General features: G+C 41.1%; 2 protein-coding genes and 1 long non-coding RNA gene across 3 annotated transcripts in view; all 3 read right to left on the bottom strand.

Moving 5' to 3' along the window:
* On the bottom strand, positions 1–9,193 carry LOC125014652 (kinesin-like protein KIN-14E). The gene is made up of 12 exons (XM_047595900.1): positions 9,188–9,193; positions 9,030–9,092; positions 8,700–8,813; positions 8,334–8,447; positions 7,918–8,084; positions 5,967–6,624; positions 4,763–4,905; positions 2,933–2,993; positions 2,519–2,727; positions 2,239–2,425; positions 1,863–1,958; positions 1–153 (listed from the first exon to the last, which is right to left on the bottom strand). The coding sequence occupies exons 1-12, from the start codon at positions 9,191–9,193 to the stop codon at positions 1–3; spliced, it is 1,971 nt and encodes a 656-aa protein (XP_047451856.1).
* Positions 9,194–9,544: 351 nt separating this feature from the next.
* Positions 9,545–10,133, bottom strand: LOC125014515. Its single transcript, XR_007113517.1, has 3 exons — positions 10,024–10,133; positions 9,759–9,908; positions 9,545–9,658 (listed from the first exon to the last, which is right to left on the bottom strand). It is a non-coding gene; the product is annotated as an uncharacterized LOC125014515 (long non-coding RNA).
* Positions 10,134–14,048: 3,915 nt separating this feature from the next.
* LOC125015020 (neuronal acetylcholine receptor subunit alpha-7) overlaps positions 14,049–16,680 on the bottom strand; it is a 36,631-nt gene continuing 33,999 nt past the window's right edge. Inside the window, exon 10 of the mRNA XM_047596643.1 lies at positions 14,049–16,014. Coding sequence (XP_047452599.1) covers positions 15,436–16,014 — 579 coding nt within the window. The 3' untranslated portion in view covers positions 14,049–15,435. The remainder of the gene's footprint in view (positions 16,015–16,680) is intronic.

Genomic DNA, 16,680 nt, shown 5'->3' with positions numbered 1-16,680 from the left:
TCAGTTCTGCTTGACAGTCTTGGTCTTAGCTGGCACGATGTTCTGTGTTGCCTTGCCGAGTGAAACCTGTCGTATGGTGGAACCGAACTGCAGTGTGCTCAGAGTTTCCACCACATCCTTAATATCAGGGCTCACGTTCACAAACACACAGCACTGCAGAGAAACAAGAGGACACAAAGCTCAGTGAAGAACGGGTCACTGGTTACATTTGTAACAGCTAAAGGATGCTATGTACACATTGAATTATAGGTGATTAGTGTTGTTAGGGTATGGATTTAGTCATCCACTGTGAAAATACATCTAAGAACTGAATTCATTCATGCTACTCATTCAAACAAAATCACTGAACAGCATTTTTTATTATTGAAAAAGGTTAGTATTTATAGTGTGTCTGCGGTTCTTACTGTAGCTTTAACTTGGTCACTGTAATGCTCAAATTACTGTATCAACAGCTTATGCTTATAGCCCAAAGTCAGTAAAGTTTACTTTGGAATCACCATGCTTACTGTGTAGAAAAGTCGCTAATAAGGGCCAGACTGGTGGCTAAAGTGCGGAATACATCACTAAAACTGAGTCATGGACGCTCAGCAGCAGCCTGAATCTGGCCGATGAATGACTTGGTTGGGTGCGTCACAGCTTTAAGAGCTGTTGCTATCAGGTTTACACCTCTGCTCATGTGCTTCTGGAAAGGCCTCTTCAAAGTAAAAAAAAAAAAAATCTGAAGAAAGTAAGAAGGAAAGTGACTAAAGTCCAGCAGTGTCCAACTTATAGAGTCAGACCTCCCTGGTATGAGGCTTTCCTTTGTCTTTCATTCTCAAGAAGAACATATGAGTTCCCTGGTGTGGAGATGATGATCTGGTGAAAGATTATTTGTTTCCATGTGTCTTAAATCAGATGAGAGTAGTTGCGTGTCCCTATATTCCCCCATGGGTTATTTGGGTCATCCTGTAGAGCCAAAGTTCATCTGTGCAGAGCAGCTGAGCCGGCAGGACTGTACACATCCTGCTGCTATGCCTCTGTTTGCACTTGTTCAGGTTCCTTCTCATAGTCCACCCTCAATACAACATCGTGTTTGGCAGAATAAGCTCTGCACTGTCCCAGTTAGCAGCTGGTGCTGGGTTGGGCCAAAATGTTCCAGCTCAGCTGACTCTAAACAGTGTCAGCATCAGGAATATAACAGGAGCGGTACGTTGTTGTTTTTTTCCTGCTGAACAAGGGAAAAACATCCTTTTTCAGGACCGACAGTTCCCTAAAAATATAATCTTCCTCAAAGTCACTCTTTATGTCACAGCATGAACACCTGCTCTCCATCAGAGTACTATACATTCTGAAGGTGTGTAGCTGTGCAGCAGAATCACAAATGTCCCTTGTTATTTCAGTTGCTATGGGGAAAAGTTCAAGAGGGGGAAGTGGAAGTGTGTTTGCCTCAAGGGAGAATGCATTGCAGTTCACTACTTGCTTTTTCTCATCTGCCCGAGTTCTCAGTTCCCTTGATTCCTTGCCACCTTAAGAGGCCCGAGGAGAGGTTATTAACAGTCTGGTGGCTCTGGAGCACAACAGTGAAACATGGTTCCCAAACAAGGGATCTCGGCTAGGTACACCCCACTGAATGCTTTTTACTTTCATGAAGCGTATGATTAGGATGAGGTTGCAAGTACCAATCACACCATGGACACCATAAGATAATGATGCCATAACAAGAAGGGCTGTAGATGCCAGAAACTAGATTGCAGTATAGTGAAGTTGGGCAAATGAACTTATTATTTTTATTAAAATATTCTTAATTATTTAAGCAGTTTCCAGCTCTGCTTTAAGATTCCTCTGTGGAAAGGAAAGCTCATTTAAACACAGGATAAGTTCACCTTGGAGTCTCCGCTGAGGCAGGGCTGCAGGAGGTGTGTGAGTTTAGAGTTCCTGAATGGGACGTGGAGGGCATTACTCTTCAGAGCCCCAAATACCTGAAGAAAAAGCACAGGGTTCAGTGTCTTGTCCAAGGAGACTTCAGCATGAGGACAGACTGAAGTGCCAACCATGCTAGATAATCAGCCTGCTCTACCATCTGCTCCACGCCTTCCCTAAACCTTGATTAATGGTAACAAAACATGAAACGCCATTACTGCTCCACCAGCAGTCGTAATTTTATGAAAGCCTGAGAATGCTAGGTGGTGGAAAACAAAATGAACCAGGACAGGACCTATAACATTAGTCCCTATGGATGAGTGTCATGTGCTTTTGTACCTGTCCCAGTGCTGTCAGTGATTTGTTTATAGCAGCCGCTTCCACCAGCCTCTGACCTTCAGCGTCTGTCTTAGAGATGCGCTCGGATCCAGCGAGGTCGCACAAGGTCAGTGTACCGCGAGACGTGAGCCCAGACACCTCATCTGAGCCCTCAACCTCCAGCACCACCATCAGGTGAGAGCGAGAGCTGCAAAAGAGAATTATTACGTTGGAGGAGCAGGCGAGTTGATCAATTCAATTAAATATGAAAAACATTTTATTTCAAGTATATCTGTAAAACCTCTGTATGTTCATCTTGGTTGAGGCTATCTTTCTGTTTTTTTCACCCATCTCCATGACGGCCAGGATGTCAGCCTCAGTCTGGACCTCGACTTGAGTCAGTCCCGGTACAGACACTGACTTTCCCTGAACTCTGATGTCCAGAGAAGCACTGGGGCTTTTGGCCAGTAGGTCATTCAAAGTTTCATTATAAATCTCTAACATGGAAATCTGAAAATAAGCACATTTACATACATTTAATACATGTATTACATAGACATGAATACAAGTGCTCTGCTTTTAACTGCAAAAGCATAGTCTTGGCTTAACTGGTATAAAAAGAAAGTTTAGTTATGAGAGGGCCATGATCTCCCACAAAATGGTGGTTCAACTAAACTTAGTTTCCAGGGCTCTGTTACTAAATCAACAGTCGTACCTTCAGAGTGTAAGACACCTTCTCTTTTTCTGCACAAATGCGTAGTAATTCTCGTATAGACCTGAGAAAAACAAACGGATGTTACTGCCAGTCCGTGGCACCTTTCACCATTACCAATAATGGAGGTAACTGAAGACCCTGATGACTGGATATTGTTTGCCTCCTCTCTGACAGGAAACTGAGCCTCACTGTAAACTGAGTCAGTGTTGAGGTGTTGCTTCTCCACATCACGTATTGATGAGCAGTTGTCAGGCGACACGTTACATAATGACATGTATTTAGTCTCATTTGGCCCTTGACAGCAACTCCTGTTCCTGGCAGACAGATAAGTTACTACAGAGAGATTTTAGTCAATAAAAACTTGAGCCTTTGCAGATTTTAGATCTTTCTGGACTCCCCAGAGTACTGTGTTTGAAATTTGAAAGCCTGTGACCATACAGTTGCTTCAGAAAGTATACACACTACTTAAGCTTTTTCATACTTAATTCTTTACTTTGGTTAAAGTAAACCAAACAAAAAACTGTCTTGAATGGTATTCAGGATCTCCATCTCATATTTCATGGAAGCCCTTGCCGGAAATTTAATTCAACTACCCTACTTCTGTTCAGCAACCCTGTACTTTCATTTGGACCAACTTGTTAAAAAACAAGTTGGTACATTTGTTGTTTCTAGGCTGGACAACAGTATTTCTCAATTTCACCATGTTCCAATAACTTAGATCACCCTCCAGCTGACCTAAAAGGCTGCAGCGACACAGGAATTTGAACGAGAGATGATGTTTCTCCAATCTTAGCTTCTCTTTAGTTGCTCGCTGTGTTATCCAGAAGAGAAGTTAAAATCCTTCCCCCTACAAATGAGGTTATTAACGACTCGCACTCTTCTTCCATATTATCTAAGATATTTGCTTTGAGAATGCAAGCTTAGTTTTGGTCCATTTATTCTCTGAAATTAGATTGGGAGGCAGAGACTTTGGCTGATGAATTCATGTCCTGTGAAACAAGCATCCAGTATGGGTTTGAGAGGCAGATACATCCTTAAACCCAACTTTAATATTAGATTTATGGTCTCTAGTCCTGCCAACAACTTCCTGTCCCGTGTTTGTGGCTTACAGTTGTCCATTCCTACATTCATAATGTATACCAGCCTACTCCTCTGATATTTATGACATTATTGATATAGTTTTCTGCCTTTGTGCTTTTTGTAAAGTTAAGTAAATCACATTGTCTACCCACTAACCGGTTCTATAATTAATACTTTGAATGCTGGCTCTATCCATTGTTTTTGTCCAATATCACGTTTGCATATATCATCCACCTGTATCAGCTAATTAAGCTGACATTATGTCTTTGTACTGCATGTATGCATTTATCTGCTTCATTCTGTTGCTTTCCTCTCCTATTCTCCTCCCTTCTATTCTGTTTCCCAGTAATCACCTCAATTTGTTTTCCAAACCAGCTCCAAATGTTGTGCTGATTCAATTGGCAAAAAAAAAAGTATTTTATTTTTGGTATCCATGCTTTCTGAAATCAGTCAGGCAGTCAATCAATCCAGATACGCCCAAAACTAATTTAGGCTGAACTACTGCTGAAACAACTCCCAGCTGCTCTGGGAGTCTTTGATAGCTCCTAGAGACCTAGAAATATGGGCTTTGTTAAAAGAAAAAAGCATACTATTTCACACTGTGGTGCAAGTTTGGGAAGAGAAGCAGTGACACATTTTGAATGCCACTTCAACACAGTGGTCAAGCTCCAGCTACAGGTTTGATTATAATTCACACTGCCCTTCACTTTGGCAAACACAACAAAGCCGTATCAGTTTTTAGAAACTGACCTTGTGTTAACTCCAGGGTTTTCTTTGGTGCCCATCATTGTGTATGTCTTCCCTGAGCCTGTTTGTCCATAGGCCAGTATGCAGACGTTATATCCGTCCACACAAGAAGTTATCACTGGAAGAGTTCCGGCAAACACGTCCTCCTACAGAGAGGAAGGAGTAAAGTCATAAAGGATATTGGCTAGAAAACAAAAAGAAGCACAGTGTGAAGGAAGAAGATTTAGACTGCTGGAAGTGAAGATAAAACATGTCTACCACCTGGTGAAATACTCAAGGATGGATGTGGGATTCTATATGTTGATTCTGTGTACACTTATAGAGTACAAGGTGTTTAGTTTTGAACAAGATCCCCAGTCCCAGCGGAACAAATCTTAAAAATAAAGAGACATCCTGTTATCCTTTTTATGTAGTGTTTTAATAAATAGGAGGCTGTGAACACCAAGAGCTCCTTAGAGCCCAGCCCTCATTAAATGTTAGAGCTTGTTAAGGCCATGAGCTCATTATGATTTACTGCTGGCCTTCCCTACAGGGCGATGAACAACATTGCTGTGATATTTTACAGTATGTGTTATGTTGCTATGCAATACATGCAACAAGCTCATCCTCAGATGTTTAAATCAACAAGACTAAGATTCACAGCCAGGCTCACCGCTCTCTGAGACTGTACATAAACACAGCAATGTGACATGTAAAAAAAAATAAAGAAAAGAAAAACAATTCAAAATTTTCCTGGATTGTTACACGAAAAGGCAGAAGTTGAGTTATTTCATTGTGAGAACTGAAATGTCAGAGCAGTCCATCAAACTGTTGTTGAGATATTTTACTTAGAACTACAAAAGACAACGTCACACCAAAGAAAAGGTCAGCTCTGTTCTGTCATATTTCCGTGTGAATCAAAGTAGTTTACTGACTGGCTCAAGTTCTACACCATCAGTGTTCTGAGCTAGCTTTCTGGCAGCATAAGACCTTGACTGAAAATGTCTTCTTCTTAAACAGGTGGCATATAAGAAGTTGATTGATTGGATGATAGTACATTGTCTGTACAAATGACATAAATATGAAATATCTGATCTTGTATTCAACATATTTGGCGTGCTCTTTTGAAAATAATCATGAGGGAGTTCAGTGTTTTTAACCCAAGCTTAGCTGCATAACATGACTCTGCGTGTTCAAAAGGTTTTAAGACGGTGATGTAAGCCATTACCTGTGTGCTGCTGGGAGGATAGACTTTGTCAAACTGGAACTTTTTTCTACTTCCCTTCTGGACAACTACCACCTCCTGGTCATCTGTTTTCTCTAGAGAGCTGGAAGCTGAGCTCTTCCTGCAGCGGCAGAACACCCGGATGTTTCCCTGCAACTCCAGCACCTTGTTGTAAAGACTCTTCCTCTCCACGGCCTCCTTCCTATAGAGGGACCGCAGTTCCTCCACCTCTCTGACTGCCTCCTGCTCCACTTGGTCCAACTTCCCCATGGTGCCTTTCAGCTCCTCCATCTGATTCTTCATATCACCCAGTGCTTGGTGAACCGTGGACCGAAGATGCTTGTTTGAGATGTTTAGCTCACGGGTCAGCTGGCTCACTTGACGGAGTTGGTTGGGGTCCACAGCTGGCTTGGTGATAGGTTTAGCAGGTGGGACAGCAGGAGCTCGGCGGTTCAGGAGGGATCGAATCCTCTCTCTTGACTGCTGCTGGTCGGCCTCTAGCTCGGCCAGCTTCTGGTTCAGGTGCTGAACAACATCAGTTAGGTATCGGACCTCCCTCGCCAAGTGGCTGTTCCTCTGGAAGAGATTATACACCTCCTTCTCCTTGGTCTGGAGATTCAACCTCAACTCCTCAATGACCCGGTCCCTTTCCAACAAGGCCCTGTTGGGTTGAAGCCTTAATGATCACTTTGTAAGAGCAGCCCTTGCTTTAAAATGATATATAGCTAATGATGAGTGACAAATACCAAATACTACACATGAAACAACTGAAAATAGAAATTACTTTTTTGAAACACAATTACTGACTGAGACCGGAAACAGAACTGGAAAGTAGCTAAAAAAAAAAACAATTCAGTCAGGATTAACTGATCAGGATAATTTGGCATATTTCAATAGAATGTTTCACTAGCAACATAGAGCATAGGTCTTCAACAGATGGTCCACGACTCCTACGGGGTCCACGGAGGTACTGCAGGGGGCTCACAAAATCTTTGGTTGATTAGACATCTTTTATGTGTTTTTTTTTTTAATTTCTCCCCACAAATTTAAATTTCTATAAATACACATTAACATGAATCCAATGTATTTTAGTAAAGTGTTCAGGGATAGATTAATACTGAATGCAAAATGATAATAATAATAATAGGCTGAATTTAGTATAAGTATAGTATACTTGGTCATAAAAACGTTAAAGACCCCTACGATAGAGTGAAGAATCATACTGTAAAAGTTCTACCTATATACACTGATCAGGCCTAACATCATGACCACTGACCAGAGAAGTAACATTGTGAAAATTCAATGTTCTGCTGGGAAACTTGTACATGACATCAGTGTGGATGTTACTTAGACACGTAGCACCCACCTAGACTAGACCAGACTCCCCCACCCATAGTAATGACAATCCTTGATGCCACCAGATATCCCAAGCCCCCAGGATGCAGCCTGACACAGACACATACAAAAAAAAAAAAAAAAAGCTTCATGAAAATACTTGATCAACTCAACAAAGTTGACCAAGTATCTGTGGGATGATCCACAGAGGTCCCTCCCCCAATCCATAGGACCCAAAGACCCCCACTAACATTCTAACATTCCACAACTGTCCATTCTCTGATGAGTCACAACTGTTTTGGAGACACAAACCCCACAATATTAGGAAGGTGGTCATAATGTTATGCCAGATGAGTGTAACCATTAATATTCCATGCTAATATAACATATGATAGGTGAACATACAAATACAAACATTTTGGTCAAATGATAGTTGAAAACTAAATATATTCTGAAGTGGAGAACTGGGTCAGAGATTTACTCAAGGGGCTGCTACACTACACCATTGTCATTGTCCTTCTTGTGTTGGGAACATCAGAACTGCCTTCTATGAATCTCTTTGTCGATAGAATTCCTGACGACATTCCTGATGTTTAAATGTTTTAATTATACTGCTGACCTGAAAGAGTTGAGGTCGGCATAGTTCTGATCTCCACTTGGAGGAGCGTGCAGTAGGATTTGTCCAAACATGGTGAGGTAGACAGAGCTGACCTCTTCGGGGTCATAGTTGCACTGTCTGAGAGCTGCCACAATCTCTTTCTGGTCCACCAGGCCTGGCAGGGTTGACTGGAACATAAAACAAATGTGAAAATTCTTTTTCTACTGCTTTTAACTCAGTTTATCTAATTTGCTCTCTATGTTGGTTTAAAAGTCATATCAACAACATGAGAAACTAAAAGTGTGCACACTTTTTCCAATATGTTTTCAACTTTTAGAATTGTTGGAATGCAACAGAGGAACTCATTTGAGTGTTTTTTGGTTTGATGTCATTATCCATTGTTTTACCACACTGAGCACTACCAGAATCTTCCTCACCATGACTTGCTGGACTCGAGCTTTGACAAACTCTACATTCATCTCCCACTGCAGAGGCAACAGCAGCCAGATACCAGACTGAGGATCCCAGAACCTGCATATATTCACCCTTTCCTGCAAAACACCAAAACAGAGGATGAATTGAAATCCTTCTAAATAACTGGAGCTAAAATATAATGCAGCGCTACTATATATCAGCTATTCAGACTAAGCTTATTTCCTTTCAAAAAGGTTGGCATTTGTAGTTCTTATTGAAAACCGTCAATAACTACAGGGTGCACAGCAAGCCAATTTCCTGCTGCCATTCATGCTGTGTGTAGACTCTGAGCTTTGTCTTTGGCTTATCTATCCTAAATCCTGCTTTACCTCAAACATGTAGGTCATGACGGTTCCTTTGCCCTGGATGTAGATGCTTCCGGTGCGGTCATCCTCCCTGACTACTGACTGACTGTTAGCTGGAGTCTGTGGTTGATTGGAGCCCTGAAGGAAACAACAACAACAAGTTGCACCTAATCCAAGTGGTTCTGGTAAAATATGATGACTGCCTGTTCACGCTTCTTCCTCCACACTTTCAGATTTTTCAATTGATCTTTATGGATTCATGTAGGGTGTGTTCAAAAAATTGGACTGCAGATAGACTGTAGGCTGAACAGTCTATATTGAATTTGTAATGAACCTAATTGTCAGCAGACAGACCTCATTGTTGGTGGTGATGAAGTGTCCTTGACTGTACCACTCTTTTGGAAATGGCTGCAGCTTCTGGCAAAGGCAGAACAGTTGGGTGTCACACATGTGAAATAAACCAGATTATACATAGAAAACTCTGAAGAAAAAAAAGATAGGTGAACTCTGACCTCCATCAGATGCCTACAATTGTCAAAACATAAAGTAAATGACTAAAATCACATTTCCTAGAATTAAGGTTTGTCTTTAAAGTTAACTCTTGCTTGATTTAAATTGTGTATGTATCACCATGAATTTAGACTCGTATGTAGCATTGGGTGCTGATACATTTAAAGGACCCTTGTCTCAATATCATAATTATACTATTATTGGGTGATACATAACTGTTATCCTGTGTTGCAGTAATCTTGGTTGTTAATGGTACAGCACAAATTTAAAATAATGTTTCATATCAATTTAAAAGTGTAATATTGAAAATAATACTGTATATTGTGTGCGAAAAGGGGGGCACTGGTTCCTACCTGTGACTCATCCACATAAACTCTGTTCCCATGGTGACTGAAGCAGCTGTAGAGCGTCCCGTTGTTGTGGAGGAAGCTCTCAAAATCAAGAGACACTTCTTCACCCTCTGGCACCGTCTCCTGTTAAAGCCATTTGTAAGACAAATAGTTGGAATTTATATAAAAGGTTGCCAAAGTTATAATAGACCACCGCATATCGGATATGATAGATACTGCTCACAGTCACAAGCGGATTCTGAGCCACTTGTTCTGTTTCTTCTTCTTCTTCTTCTTCTTCTTCCTCTTCTTTGTTATGTGTGTTGCTCTCCTCGCTCTTCAGAGACTGCACGTCCACAGCGTGGCTGTCAGGGTTCGCGACCTTTTCATCTGCCTGCAAACAGACACAGGTACAGTGTTTGAAAGAGAAGGACTGGTCTCCAACCCAGACTCTATTTAACTCTGCCCCATCTGTACAGTTAATGACGGAACATTTAGGACATCCATACCTGCAGGGTCTCATTGCTCCATCCTGCGGGTGTGGAGGGTCTTGCGGCTTCAGGCTCAACTTCCGTGGCCTCCGGCTTGCGGGGTTCCTCGCTGACAGACGCCCCGCTGCCCATCCTGATATCCACGGAGAGACACAGAAATGTCCCGAGTGAGAGGAGAAGAAAGAGAGAGATGAGGGTGACGTCAGAAAGATAGGTGAGAAGATGTAATCTGACACAGACGAGCTTAGGTTTCCCATTATTTGCCTGTCATCTCAAAAGAGAGCAGAAATAAAGGTCCTTTTTCTCATATCTAGTCTATATCAAACCATTCTTTTTGTCTGTGCTGAAATATTTAAAGCTCTAAAGACTGTCAATCATCCAAGTCGTATATCTAAAGAAAAAAATGTATTTCTGGCACGACTTCACCTTTTACCAAGGTGAGGGTGGAGGAAGAGGAAAGGAAATTGTAGAAAGGTCAAGACTCCAGCAGCACTTGTAGTGTATGGAACAACTTTATTACGCACTTCAGATTCATGACCCAGATGAAGGCCACAAGCTGAACCCCAGTAGGGTCTTGACCTCTCTACACTGTTTGTCTAAAACACAAAGCTGAAACACAGGCTCCTGTGAAACTCACCTGTGGCAGATTTGATGAATCTACTATACTTTGGGTGCCAGTAGCTCAGGAGCTAGAGCGGTTCAATTCCATGCAATAGGTTCACGGTTGGAAGAGCAATGGTGTCACAGAGCTGAATCCCAGATGATGAAGGTTGATTACTGATTGTAATGTTTCACTTTCTGACCTTCAGACAGCAACCTCTGTTGCGGACAGATTTCTGCTTATCTCACGGAAATTTCAAAAATGAAATTTATCTTTATTCTCTGGCCATTCAACAATTTAATTGAATTGCTTTTAAAATTACTGTTGAAATGTGACGATGTGGAGTTAAAGTTAAATTTTTTCAAACCCCATTGTAAAATAACAATTTTTTTTTTTAAAGGTTTTAACACTGTCTCTAACAAACAGGTGTAAACACTCTCTCCTGGGGCTGCATGATGGCCACACTCTAACTCAGCCACCACCTGTGGCCTCTGGCCCGTCTGAAACAACATGAAGGCATTCAGCAGCTTCTTAGTAGATAATTGAAAGGGTGTGTGGAGACCCGACACTTGTGTTCACACGTGTTAGTCTTACAACATTCAGGCACAAACACACAGAACAGATTAGATGAGCTGCAGTGGTATCGTCTGACCACCATGTGGCAGGATTTACCTTCTCTTCTAACGAGTGAGCATGCTGGATGTAACTAGAAACACTTCTGGATTAGATTCGATTAAGTTAGATAGATTAGATAGATACTTTATTTATCCCATTCAGTGTACAGTAGCTTCTTCACATAGAAACATTGTGAAAAAAAATTAAGTAATACACTTATAAAAACTAATAATGCATTAAAGTCACTATTATATGATCTTGTTCATACCAAAGACTGATTTGGAATCAAAAATGCTCAACAGTGTTGAAGTGGTTTGGTTTAAGATATTTATGCAGAAAAAAACAAACAAACAAAAAAAACATTAATCAGTTTAGCTTTTAGACATTTTTTGTGGACATTTTTGTTCTTAATGACTCAAGAGGGTAGTAAATTCAACTGACGTCTGAGGGTTAAGGTGTAGCCATCCATCACAGAGCACAGTGTATTTTGCCTTATGACTCATAGTATATAGTGCAGATAGTGCTGTATCACTCAAATGTTATTAGTTTTCTTTGAGACGTGAGATGCTGTATAAAATGCTAGAACTGAAACCTTTTCATTTCATGACTTTAAACAGGTTGAATGTATTATCTTACAGTAAGTGCTCCTCACCATTTTCCTGTATTTTCTGTTATAAACTATCTGTGTTTGGCTGTTTTTTACTGTTGCAGATGTTTTTACTCTTTCAGTGTGTATATATTCTGTGCTTGGCATGAAACTTGGTTCCAGAACAGACTTCGGGTCATACGGAAGTCTGAGCAGCTGGTGATACCCAGTAGATATATTGCATCCCAGTCTGTCTGTGATGTGGGCATTAACTTCTCACCGATGTCCCTTTCAAAGAGGAAGACAAATACTGTATAAATGATCATGTTCTAGCAACCATGCGTCACTCGTGGGTCACATCATGCCTCAGGCTCCACATTGGACCAAATTAGAAACAAAAAACAATATAAAAGGGAGAGGAAGCAGGTTGTTTCTCCAGAGAGCAATCTGAGAAAATGATGCACCATTCACAAAGACAGACAGTATATATTGACAGAGTCATACACTCACTCACAGCCAATCAGCTTTTAGTTGCTTTTTATCAGAGTGGTCTCAGAACATCTACTGATTCTCCGCTGCTATCTCTGCTCCTCTGTCTTGTCTTATTAATCTCTGTCTCTCTGGTTCAGGTGTGTCTCTGCCAAGTCTTGGATTAATCCAGGTTTGGCATCCACAGCTCCTTAAACACAGATGATGTTATAACTCTGGTGGTAGCTAACTCATCCGTTCATCTAATGTCACGACAAATGTGTTTTTGCCCCAGATGCTATTAAAATGCTCTGTTACATGATAATAATTCAGCAACACAACTTCGTCGACTTTAATTTGGGGAAACCAATGAATTAAACAGAAAAACTGTAAATATGATATGATACACTTATCTGTTTATGTCTGGTTAAAAGTCAGTTTTTTGTTTACAAGATATCATGTATGCGTAAATGACAGTTTTTGCACATCTGGCCCATTACAGGACCATGACCAGTACATGCTGTAATCTGATACTGGCCACCTTTTAAAAAATAATGTGAACAGGATAACAAAATCATCAGATGTGAGCAATAAATTCAAATTTGCACTGTGAATGCGGCCTTAGAATATTTAAACAAAATAAGCCTTGTGGTTTTAACTTTCCCTTTATAGCCTTTAATAGAAGTTGTGAAATGACCCAGTGAAGAAAATCATTCCTGAATAATTTCCTGAATAATATAAAATGTTCTCACACAGTGCTGATCAAAAATTTAGATGTTTAGATAGTATCCAATAAATAATGCTGGCACGCTGTATATAGTACATAAGATACATAGCTCCATAGATGCTGATGCAAACGCATATTTCCATTTGATCCTAATTTCAGACACATATTCATAGCTTTCTGTGGAACTGGATGGAATTATAGCTATTAGTTCCCGCTGTGAGAGAAAAACTACTACTTATTTGATTGTATATTAATGCTGCTCCACTAACAGTTCTGTGGTAAAGTGCAAAGTGCTGGAAGTGCAGGTACAGAATCTGGTTAGGAAGAAACACAACACATTTAAGGCCAGGCTAAGCTTATGGATGTTCAATGAAACGTATGAATGATTTTTCAGACTCTATGATGAATCCATTTCAGTGTTCAACTTGATGACTGGAGTATTAACACTTTTATGTGAAGTTTAGTTTCCTGTAAGATTTAGATCATTTATCATGAACTGAAATCAAAGACATTTGTAAGACATAATAGTAGTATATTAAACACAAGTACAGTAATGTATTAACCTAAAACAGTCACAGGAGACTTATACTGTCAAGCATTTTTCTTCTGTATAGCAAAACTAACCTGTCTCATGTTTCAGTCTGTACTGAGCCATTTTCCAAAAACATCTGGCATCCACAACTATTAGTGATTATGTGCCGACACTGGACAAAATCATCTGAAAGTATCCACCTTATTCCTAGTCCCCACGAGCCCTTGTGTGAATTATGGATGCAACTTCTGGTATGAACCAGAACCACCGTTTGTTTACACAGTAACTGATAAATCCACTTTCTATGAGTGAACCATGTGAAAACATCAGCTGTCACATAAATAAATAGTATACATAAATGAAAAGTGATACTTAGCTTAGCGTAATGGCTGAATATGGTTTTGTTTAGTAGCTCTCCCCTCTCTTCTTTTGTGTTTGTGATAAGACAATCATCTCTCATACTTACTTACAACTGGCTCAAGCATAGCAACAACAAAGGAGACTGCACACAACATTAGAATACAAAAAGTAGTTTATTTAACTGCATTGTGTATCATTGTATGGGCAGCAAAACAAGCAGTAAAGGGAGGTAGGTATGAGAGCAGGCCCAGAGAAAGAGAGAGCCCAGAAGGGCATCACAAACAGCAATACCTAGTACAGACAGTATAAACACAGCAGACAACAGTTTAAACTGCTGAGGCATACAGTAAGTATACGCAAAAGTATACGTGAGTACCTATTAGTCCACAGAATAGGTCACAAACAGCTGATGTTTTAGTGGTTCAGCTTTTAAATTCACAGAGCTCTACAGTCACAAAAACAAGTGTTTGTTGATTGGGTGCAATACCATAGATTGTTTGGAACAGATCAAGATTCTTCGGACCAGATTTAAATTTGAACCCCTGTTTGTATGTCTGCCTTTTTGGCTGTGTTTAAAGAATAAGAAAGTCTTCATCACGGAGAACAATAGCTAGCCTAACATAACTGAATCACTGCAAAAGGTACATGGTCTGGAACTTTGTGGCCGTGTATGTGACATAAGCACCTGTTCAGATCTCACATTAACACCTAACAATCCAATGACAAGTAGCTAGCCTTTAAGTACCAGTGCCCCAGCCAACACTTGAGAACTGAGCTTAGTTTTGTTAGTTAGTTATTATTCATTATCTGTGTAATGACGTTAGTTATTTCAAGACTTGCACAAAGCTCTGATTCTAACTAAATCCTGGATGTTTCAACATGCACTGTAGTCTGGTAAAGAAGTTAAATATAGACACTGGTGACTGTGGGAACGGGCGTAAGAGAGACTTCTGATACATCAACATGATAAATAGTTACACCACACTCAGTATACTCTCGTTAATTCTTGTTTAGATGTACTTACCATTTAGGTAATTAACTGCTATAATTACAAAATATTTTATAAGGCTCATTATCCTTATTAGGCTCATCATTGCTAATAACCGACATCCGTCACAGTGCTTTTACCTTTTCTGGTGATCATTTATGATAGTGATTTTGTGTTTTTTTCTGAATGAATGTGGCAAAATACCCCAGGGCCCAGATCTGATCAGATCAGATCAGTCAAATGCAAGCACAATGCATCCTGGTTGCATTGACCCCTGTGCTTGCCACTTGCAATTGGATTGCCCAGGATGGATGTTAATGCAAGGTCTGAATGGATCCAGAGATTAATAGCTTAACCAGCTATCAACACATGGTCATTGGAATCCATTATGACTCAGACTAAAACTTACTTAAACTACTGTACTTGTGTGTCAAGAGCCTCAGAGAGATTAGGAACAGAATCATTGTTGACTATAACGGGGAGACTTCTTGACAATAACAAAAATATATAGACAGCATGTGCATCGGTCACCAGTCACTTCTTCTCTTTACGCTCAGCTAAAGAAGTCTTTTGAAATGGCCTCTACAAAGTTGGGAGCGGACATCAGGATGCCGATGGTGCAGAGGATAGTGAAGAGGGAGAATGCCACCAGACAGAGCCGGTCAATCACTGCTGCCGCAAACTTCCACTCGCTGCAGACCGTCTCCTCCTCATCCTGGTTCCGGAAACGCCTTGCAATGTATCTCACCTCCTCAAGGATCTGGCTCAACTCTGCCTCAAGTGTTGAGCCCCCAGCCGCCCCCCCTACTCTTCCTCCAGCTCCGCCTCCCGTTCTCACCATGTCCTCTTCGCTGCCAACGCCGCCTCCCAAGAGCCGTGAGCAAAGGAGCTCTGGTTCAGAAGGAGAGCCATAGTGCAGTCCCTCCACGCCCCGGAAGCCGACGTAGAGGAGGTTTCCGCTGGTTACCTGTGGGTGATGACGCAGCGAACCCTGACTGACACTGAGCTCCAGGCTGGACAGGCTGCCACGCTGATGTTTGGAGGCATTGTGACACGCCAAATGAACCTTTGCTTTGCCAGGACACCGCATCCGCAGGAACCAGGCGCACCAGTTCAACAGAATCACACGGATCTGAGAAGAGGACAGGGATCAAGGATAGTTAAAAGTTACAGTGAGAGTATATTTTCCTGTATGCATATAGAAAAAGACAAACCAAAAAAATCCCAAAGAGGGATCAATACAGGAAAATGTACTTTTTCATTTATTTTACTTCCAGTCAGTCAGTCACTTCCCCCGAGATGATCTGGGTCAGCTCCCTCTTGTCCTGCCATTTGGACAAACAGGAACACCTTGCCACAAAGCTGTCTAGATGGCAACTGGGTCAGCTGTCCAGACCGACTCATCTGGCTACTTTGAACTACACAAGCAGCGGTTCTGCTGTCTCTGCCAATCCTGGCTCTAAATGTGAGTACACAGATCCCACTGAAAGGAAGCTTTTCAGCTACATGTAACTTTGATGGCAAGACCCAGAGGCCTGCCCCCGCCTTTCAACTGGGGAAGGACTTTCTCTTCACTTGCAGGCGACAATTCGAGCACCACTTCAGATATGGAGTTGTTGATCTTTGCGTCGTATACTGTAACCTACAATATATATCGTACACCATATCTGTCAGACTCTCAGTACATACCTTATCAGGAGGCTGACTTTACAAAATATAAAAAAATGATGTGAAGATAAACAAATCAAAATGAATTTCAGCAGGCCTGTGTTTGTACAGAACACATGTGCATGTAGAT

The sequence above is a fragment of the Mugil cephalus genome, chromosome 10 (assembly GCF_022458985.1).
Source record: "Mugil cephalus isolate CIBA_MC_2020 chromosome 10, CIBA_Mcephalus_1.1, whole genome shotgun sequence".
In the NCBI taxonomy this organism is placed as follows: domain Eukaryota; kingdom Metazoa; phylum Chordata; class Actinopteri; order Mugiliformes; family Mugilidae; genus Mugil; species Mugil cephalus.
Note: the sequence above shows the minus strand (reverse complement) of the source record. Positions and strands in the feature narration are given on the sequence as shown.

Bases quoted from the DNA above. Each gene is read 5' to 3' on its own strand.
- LOC125014652 (XM_047595900.1), bottom strand. The intron at 8,448-8,699 runs GTAAAGCAGGAT...GGTGTTTTGCAG, and splicing joins TCATGACCTACATGTTTGAG to GAAAGGGTGAATATATGCAG. The intron at 6,625-7,917 runs GTCAGCAGTATA...TCAACCCAACAG, and splicing joins GCCGACCTCAACTCTTTCAG to GGCCTTGTTGGAAAGGGACC.